We start from the raw sequence: 9,346 nt of genomic DNA on the forward strand, positions 1-9,346 counted from the left end.
TTATAGTTGTGATAGCGAATGGTCGATTGGGATCGCACATATGGTGTATCCACAGGCTCGCCTTACGGACAACTCCTGGACATATGCCCTAACTCGTGATAGGTATAGCAAAGAATGTTCGGTCCATATAGCGACGGTGTCACCATTGGTGGGGGTGACTGAAATGTCGGGTCCACTTCTGTTGTGCTGCTCTATATTAAAGTTGAGCCGAGGTATTGCCTCTCCTATGCCTCACTTGGTCCCTTAGAATCTTGGAACAACACTGGCCTCTGACGTGCCATCTTGAGAGCATGGTAGTTCTCTCACTGTTTGTCCTCAATCACCTTAGCGGCTTGGACCACTTCTGCATAAGAGGGGAGATTGTGTAACACCTTAGATGAGATAATACTAGGTCTCAACCCCTTCTCAAATTTTCTGGCCTTGACGCCATCAGGCTTCATATGCTTGGGAGCAAAGTAGAAGAGCTCTTCAAAAATCTGCTGGTACTCAAGGACTGACTTGGGTCCCTGGGTCAGGCTCATGAACTCAATCTCCTTCTGATCGCGAAAGCTCTGGGGAAAGTAGTTTCCCTGGAAGGTCTCCGTAAACTGATCCCATGTAGGGTTGGGATACAATTGTCTAAAGTTATCTTTAGTGGACTGCCACCAAGAATTAACCTCTCCTCTAAATTGGAAGGCAGCACACCTGATCTTATCTTCATCAGTACATCGAAGTACCTCGAAGATTCCCTCCATATCCCTTATCCATTGTGCCGGATAGAGGAGGTCAGTTGTCGCCTTTGTAAAAGTGGAGGGGTTAAGTTTCTGGAACCTTTCAGTCAACTTTGAGGCATCAATCCACTGAGGTGTTGGAGGTACTGGCTGCCTTTCTCTCTCTTGCACAACAGTCAATAACTGAGTACCCCAGGCTTGCATAAATGCCTGATTCTCTTGCTTCATATTTCGCAGTAAGTCTCCCAATACCGTTGCCCCTTTTGGATTGGCTTAGGAAATAGGGACATTCGATCGAGATGTGCCTGAAAGGTCAGCATCATTCTCGCTCGGAGGAGATGGGTTCCTACTTGAATGGGTGTGAGCCATAGTAAAAATCCTGTCAAAAGACTTGCACCAAATAAATGAGTATAACATATATCATAGGTTATAGCATGCATAGCAAAAGTACCTATGCGGCAGAGTGGTGGTGTTACTCGGGTCTCCAGTCTACACTAATGTTTTATGTTCTTTTCTTTATGTATTTCTTCGTTTCTAACAAGGTTTTAGTTGTACTTTTCTTGTTATCCTTATTGTAAGTTTGCACTCAAAGTAGTAAAACCTATGTTTGTTGCTATAATGTAATCAAGAAACACTGCAAGCAAGGTGTAGTTTTATACATATTGTTCCTATTGTCATTACTATTGTTTAAGTTTGTTGTTAAGACTTTTAGTATAAACCAGTGCACCTATGGTTCAGCCAGATTGTGAGTTAAGCGAGAGCACCAATGCTCTGATACCATGTTTGTCACACCCCTATCCCAATAAGGAATAAAATATTATAAATGGGGTATGACTAGGATGCCTCCCAACATCCTAATCACCACCAAGATCATTGATGTAGTGGCTTACCTCACAGTCACACAGTCAAGGATCAGGGCTGATATCAGAATAGTGACTTAAAATAAATACCCTTGATTCTCATTTAGAAAAATAACTACAGTGATATTACATATATAAAAGGTTATTTTTGAGTACAATACTTAATCCAAAAGTTACTACATTAAAAGATTAAGTGAAATACAAAGAAAAGAGAATACTACATTAAAATGCGGCAACACATGTAGCATAAAATACAGAAAATAATTAAAGGATCAACATCCAAAATCCAGCTTTCGCAGTGTCTAAGTCCTTCATCGTACCTCGATATAAACCTGCAACACAATCTAAAAAGAAGGGTTCCCCAAGGGATGAGCTTCCACTAGCCCAATGAGCAGAAAATTGAACCACACACACACAACAAATATGAGACTATAAGTTAAACCTGATGAGCAAACATCATTGACGTCCCATACCACCAATGATGACTCGCACATCAGATCCGATTTACAGTCATGCAATATACACAAAAATAAGATATATAATATGAATGATGATGATGATGATGATGATGATGATGAGATGTAATGTATGCATGAATGCTATGCTGTGTAGAGTAATGGAATTGTATCCCTGGTACCGGAACACACCCTCGATCCCCAACGATACAACACCATTAACCTACGACATAGTAGAGCCATATCCCTGGTTTCAGAACTTACCCTCGATCCCCAATGATATAACCCTAACTACGTCAGTGGAAGCTTGCTGGTCCCGGAACACACTATCGGTCTCCTAACAAACCTCCTATAATCTTAACCACGGTACTAGAACTTACCCTTGATCCCCGGGCTGGATTATCAGTAAGGCGATCATGGTGTAGGAACTTACTCATCTACCTCCCATGTCCCTTTAATACAAATACAAATACAATATTATGCAAAATGCTATATGAATCTATCGTATCAAGAGATATTTCGGGTGCATCAACGTCCCATTCCATCTATCACCCGGGTACTAGCACGACACGGCACATAACAGGCCAAATATAATATATGATGAGAGACATTAAACAATCACATAATCATTTCATCCATTTTCAATACCATCACAACATATAGCCATCAACTAACATTCACATGATCATAACCATAAGTAAATAATGCAAATATGCGTTATGCATGAAGTATGACAAGTAAAGTGATTCAAAATGAAACATAGCATTTAAACATAGAATCACTCAATAAACAAACAAAGTCCAACCCCCACTCACCAATGATTTGTGTAATGTTCAAGGTGTTTATTAGTGTTTTCTTTGATACACGTTCTCCCGTATGAGCTCGATAGCCTAAAGATGCGAGAGCAAGTGTTAGAATATGTGTGGAGGGATCCTATTAGGATTCCCCGAGTGTTACTATTATATAGTACGAAATTCTTAACTCTTTCTCTCTCTTCCACTTCTTCATCAATAAAGTTGTTGGGACCATAGGATCCGAAAGGATCACTTTAAGGTCCAACAAGGCTACCATGGCTTAACCTAGGCATTAGTCTTGGGGATTCAAGGGTTTGGAATCACCTTAGGGCTTTTCCATTTCTAGGTTAAGGTCACAAGTACCTTAGGACAGCAAGGGGGTTTTATGGGCATCAAGGGTAGACTTTGGCACCTCGATAGGTCAATTAATTAATATATTTAGGGGGCCACTTTAGGTGGTAATTAACCCCCGATAAGATTTATTAAGTCTTACACAAGAAGCCACAATGTGGGCGAGGTCACCGGATTACAACCATGTTCCTAAGTTGCTGTCACAACATATCACCTAGGTTTGGATCCACTTTTGAGGGTCTTTTATTTTTATTGGTTCCATATTTTTTTCTTAGAAAATGTATTCCCTCAAGTCTATTTTACAATGCAACTTGAATCACGTTGATACAATATATATAGACAAAGTTATGACCAAAATACTGAACAGTGGTTATGCTGTAAATTGTGGGCGGATCCACAAACGGATTCTGTTGTGTGTGTCCGCCCGTGCATCCGGTTGAACCCTGAGACACACCCGAGACACACCCAAGTGAGCGGATCCATGGGAGGATGCACGATGGTGAGTCCAGTCCTTAGTTCGCTCGCAGCAGGAATGGGTTTTTCAAGTCCGAACTTCATCCAAATTGATCCCCAATGCCTCCAATGGCTTCAAGGGCTTGTAGGGATGACTTCCAAGGTTCATTAGGGTCCCAAATATCCAAATGGCACAATACATCAAGCCATCTATGGTCTATATCCAATTTTTAAACCTAAACTTGAGTTTTTGGGTGAAATCCCTAAGTTTTCATGGCTTGGGTTGTATAGTACACCATTGGGAGGATTTAGGGTGTGCAATGGCACCCAAAGGGACTAGGATCATGCCCCCAACAAGAACATTGGGTCCCAAATGGAACCCAAGCCAAATCCAAACTCCAAAATCCAAAACCCTAAACTAGAAATTAGAGAAATAGAGAGGGAGATGGCTTACCTTCAATGGAGACAACCAAGGACAAGGCTAGGTGAGCCCTCTTCACTCTTTACTTCTCCTCCTTTCTTCCTTTTCCTTCCTTTTCTTCCTTCCTTCTTCCTTCTTTCCTTTCTTTTCTTCTTTCCCTATCCGGACAGCAAGAGGGGAGGAAGAGAATGTGAGTGAGGGAGTTGAGTTCTCCTTCCCCTTCTCTCCTTCTTCTTCTTCTTCTTCTTCTTCTTCTTCTTCTTCTTCTTCTTTCTTCTTCTTTCTTCATCTTCTTCCTTCTTTCTTCTTCTTCTTCTTCTCCTCTTCTACGGTTTGGGTAAATGTGAGAAATGGAAAAAGCTTAAGGGATTCCTCTTCTTTTACCCCCCTTTAAGGTTAAAATAAACAATAAAAGTAAACTCCCTAAACTACCCTTAACTTTATTCCCTATTTCCTACAACAAGCCATGGTCCAACTATTGGGCTAAGGTTAAACCCATGGTCCTTGAACCAACCCAACTTCTCAAACCTAAAAGGAACCCATTGGCTATTAAAATGAAATGGGCCCTAGGGTTAGTTTGGTTGGCAGCCCAAATCTCCAAAATTCCATTTTATCTTAAGTTGAGTCTTAGGGTCAATTTGGCTAAGGTTCTTACATCCAATTGGTTAGGTTATGTTTGGCTTAGCTTAAGGCCCAAAAATGTGTTTTAGTCTAGGGCTTGTTTGGCTTGGTTCAATTAAAAGAAAAAATATCATTATTTATTCTAGTTAAGCCTTATGAGCCCCATAACATAGCAAAATCAACATTTAAAGGTCAAGGGTGGGGTCCACCATGTTCGAGGGCATAGCCTTGAGGTCTGGGACATAGGGACATGGGCCCCACACAAGAAAACAATTAAAACCAGCATGACAGCATGGGCAGATTATCGATCGGATTCACCAACAGTGGATCTGATCGTGACTCTGGTGCTGCTGTCAGGGCCCAAACTTCAAGGAAAGTTATGGGGCTTTGGCCCACACTTCCTAAACTTTGAGGGGATTCTTATTATAATATTTTGTGTCCAAGGTTATCAGTGTTGACCACAGTCATAGAGCATTACCATTCAGTAAGGTCTAAATTGCCCCAGGGTATTAGGGTATATTTCGGGTGCGGGTGTAACAACATCCATCTTTTCTCTGTAGGTCGATGCTACAGTCCATAGGATCATGATGATTTACCATGGTAAACCAATAAAAAATATGTTTCGAGTTCCCTATTTTAGGGAACTCTAGGGTTGTCCCCAGGGAACTCCAGGGTTGTCCCTAGGGAACTCCAGGGTTGTCCCCAGGGAACCCTAGGGTTGCCCTAGGGCACCCTAATCTGGCTTGGGCATCCTATTTTCAATTTTAGGGTTTTCCATGGTCACCCATGATGTCCTACTGAAATTTTATTAGGGTTTGGTATGACAAACCAATGCCCAATCTGTCTCTTTGACATCCCATAAAATTATTGGGATCCATGTCATAGAGAAGAATCATCCCTATTCCATCTTATAGATAGAGGGATCCATCCCACACCCGAATGTGCAGTGGAAAACAATCAATTCGGGTCACTTTCACATCCCATAAATAATCAATACAATTAAATCAACGTGAATTAGCATAGAATTGCTAACCTGATGAGCCTTAAGTGTTGCTCCTCCAATAGACAATGGTTCTTCCTCTGATGAGCATTCCAAGAAAATAGTTCTGAACCTCCAATGGTGCAGCCAAGGTTCTTCAAGCCAATCCTAGATGCTCTTCAATTCTTGAAGTATAAATCTAGGTTTCCAAAACCCTAACTCTCAAACAAAGTAGAGAGCAAGAAGAAGGAGAAGAAGAGCTCATAAGAGAGAGAGAGGGAACAAAAAATCATCCAAAAAGGGGGGGGGGGGGGCAACCTAAAACGTGGAGCCCTGTTGCCCCCTGATTTTTTGGTTATTTTATAATGCTAGGATTTCCAAAACCCTAGATGGGAAAAAAATCCTAGTGAGAGTCTGACTCTCTCTCTCCTTGTTGGTATTCCTGTTTAAACTCAAAGTGCTTCTAATTGGTGAAGAAGCAGAATCTAATAGGGAATGATATAATTACAATTAACACTATATCCATTAATTAAATAAAAACCAATTATTTTAGCAAATTTCAAAAAACTCCCTACATGATAATAAATTATCATGTACAACCCCCCCACTAATCAACACCATCATTATGGAATCTAGGGCATGTACACTTGTACTGCTAAACCCCATTCCATAGTACATGTCCATATAAGAGTGTTTGTGTAATTGATCGGATCCTGCAAAACTTGATAAAATATTTTAATCAAATAACTATATATAATCTATTATTTTATGTAAAATAGGTTTTGCAAAAATACATTACTAAAATGGCACTAGATCTAGATTCTGATCTAACCATACATAGACAACTTCAATCTTGGTGTTCCTCAATCTGGCAGTGGTGACCATGTTGAGTAACTCCTTCACTCACAAAGTATTTGCGCATTCCTAGAACACCGGCTTTGACTCACTTGAGCTGCAGTTATTGATGAACCAAATAATGCAGTCACACTTTGCAGTGATAGGGTCCCCTCAGGTATAGGGCCTCGGTGATACATGTCTGTCCCTTCCTACATCTGGCAGTAATATATGAGGGATTCGACAAAGTAGATTGTTCACCAATACACACATCGATCATGTGAGTACTCGCATTCGTACCCTGACATCACATGCCTAGGCATACCCAATGCTACGACCATACGATAAGGGTGTCCAGCCCAAACCCTAGTCGTGATTACCATTTTAAGTAATACTTACGAGCACATAATGCTTTAAAAGTTTATATCGCATGTGATAATATTAAACCAAAATGTATAAAGATTCAACACAAAGTAAAACCGGATTGAATCGGACCGAACCAGATTTGATGGATATATAAATCCAACAATCTCCCACTTGTACATTAAAGCCAATTTTCCATACATTTTAAATCCATGCCCTCCATGTGTTTTTTAAATGCTCCAGGAGACAAACCCTTTGTCATGGCATCTAACACATTTTCAGTTGTGTCCACTTTGGAGATACTCACGTCGCCCCGCTGGATAATCTCTCCGATGAGGTGATACTTCCGTTGCACGTGCTTATTCCTCTGATGAGCCCTAGGCAGCTTAGCTTGTGTAATGGCTCCTCTATTGCCACATAACAGGGGAATAGGGCCCCTGACAAGGTCAAGGACAACCTCAAAATCTAATAGGAATTTCCTAAGCTAAACACCTTCTTTTGCTGCATCGTAAGCTGCAATGTATTATGCTTCGGTAGTGGAATCGACTGTAGATTTCTGTTTTGCACTCCGCCACACATTGGCACCTCCACCCATTAGATACACCATCCCAGATGTGAATTTTCTGTCATCCTTGTCAGTTTGGAAATTTGAGTCTGTGTAACCCAGAACTAGCAGCTGATCAGATCCAAAAACCAAGATATAGTCCTTAGTCCTTCTCAGGTACTTGAGGATATTCTTGACAGCACTCCAATGCTCTCGTCTAGGGTTAGACTGGTAACGACTTATGATACCTACTGCATAGCAAATGTCTAGCCTTGTACACAACATAGCGTACATAAGACTCCCTACTGCAGAGGCATAGGGAATCCTCTTCATCTCTTCAATGTCCATTTGAGACTCGGGGCATTGAGATCTGGAAAGACTGACTCCATGTTGAAAAGGGACACTTCTCCGTTTGGAGTTCTCCATGCTAAATCTGGCCAGGACTTTGTCTATATAGGTAGCCTGTGACAAGCCTAGCATCCTTTTTTGACGATCTCTTACGAGTTTGATCCCAAGGATACAACTAGCTTCACCAAGGTCTTAGACAGCCACTATTTCACCTATGAAAGAAACCCTACATCATTATCCATTAGCAATATGCCATCTACGTATAAAATAAGAAAACATACTGTACTCTCACTGATCTTCTTGTAAACGCATGGTTCATCCATGTTTTGATCAAAACCAAAGGATTTGATTGATTGATCAAACCTGATGTTCCAAATCTCATAATCAAAGTATGAGGCGATAGCCAATAAAATCTTGATAAACTTCATCATCGCCACTAGTGAAAATGTTTTCTCATAGTCCATACCCTCTTTCTGGGTACAGCCCTTTGCCACCAGTCTCCCTTTGAATCTTTCAACCTTTCCATCTGTGCCCTTCTTCCTCTTGAAGATCTGTTTACATCCAATTAGCTTAACGCTAAGTAGTGGATCGACCAAAGTCCAGACCTTGTTGGAATGCATCAAATCGATTTCAGAGCGCATTGCCTCTAGCCACCTAGTGGCATCAACATCCTTAAGAGCCTCAGAGTATGTTATCGGATCATCATCCGATTCAACCGACACCATGTGGAACTCTTCCACTGTTTGCTCCTTTTCGGTGAGAAAGGTAAACTTGGTGGGTGGTCTTACAGTCCTCCCATTGCATCGAGGTTCTTGAGGTGTTGGTATTTCAGTGGGTATGTCAATTGGTCTCACTTCTGGAAGTGAAGTGTCTGAGTTATTCAATAACTCTTTAATGACTTCAAGTTCAGACCTCCTGGTCAACATTTCTTCCTCAAAAAATATGACGTATTTACATACAATGACCTTTTGGTCAATCGGGTCATAGAAGTAGTAACCTATCGTGCCTTTAGGATAGCCTAAGAAAAAGCATCTTGAAGTCTTGGATTCCAACTTGTCTGTCTGTTGCTTTCGCATATATGCTATACAACTCCATACCCTAAGGTGTTGAATGCTAGGTTTATGCCATTTCCACAACTCAAAAGGTGTCTTAGCTACAGACTTAGATGGAACCCTATTCAAGATATAAATAACTGTTTCTAAAGCGAACCCCCAAAAAGAGAGAGGTAGCTCACTATAAGTGAGCATTGTCCGGACCATATCCAATAGAGTCCGATTGCATCGTTTGGATACACCATTTTGTTATGGTGTTCTAGGATTAGTTAATTGACTAACTATCCCCTGTGATATGAGATGTTCATTAAATTCATTCGATAGATACTCCCCTCCATGATCTGATCGTAAGGATTTGACACGTTTATCGAGCTATCTTTCGACTTCGGCTTGGAACTCTTTGAATTTATCAAAGGCTTTCGATTTTCTACGCATCAAGTATATGTAACCATATCTAGATTAATCATCAATGAAAGTTATGAAATACTCAAATCCATACCTTGCTTGTATATTTTTGGCCAACACACGTCAGTATGTATTAACTCTAATAGATCTGTGGCT

General features: G+C 40.8%; 1 protein-coding gene across 1 annotated transcript; it reads right to left on the reverse strand.

Annotated features, from left to right (window-relative positions):
* Window positions 1-302: 302 nt before the first annotated feature.
* On the reverse strand, window positions 303-938 carry LOC122664520. Its single transcript, XM_043860367.1, has one exon. It carries the CDS (start codon window positions 936-938, stop codon window positions 303-305), a length of 636 nt encoding a protein of 211 aa, XP_043716302.1.
* Between the last annotated feature and the right edge of the window lie 8,408 nt (window positions 939-9,346).

This window comes from Telopea speciosissima, chromosome 6, assembly GCF_018873765.1.
Source record: "Telopea speciosissima isolate NSW1024214 ecotype Mountain lineage chromosome 6, Tspe_v1, whole genome shotgun sequence".
Lineage (NCBI taxonomy): Eukaryota > Viridiplantae > Streptophyta > Magnoliopsida > Proteales > Proteaceae > Telopea > Telopea speciosissima.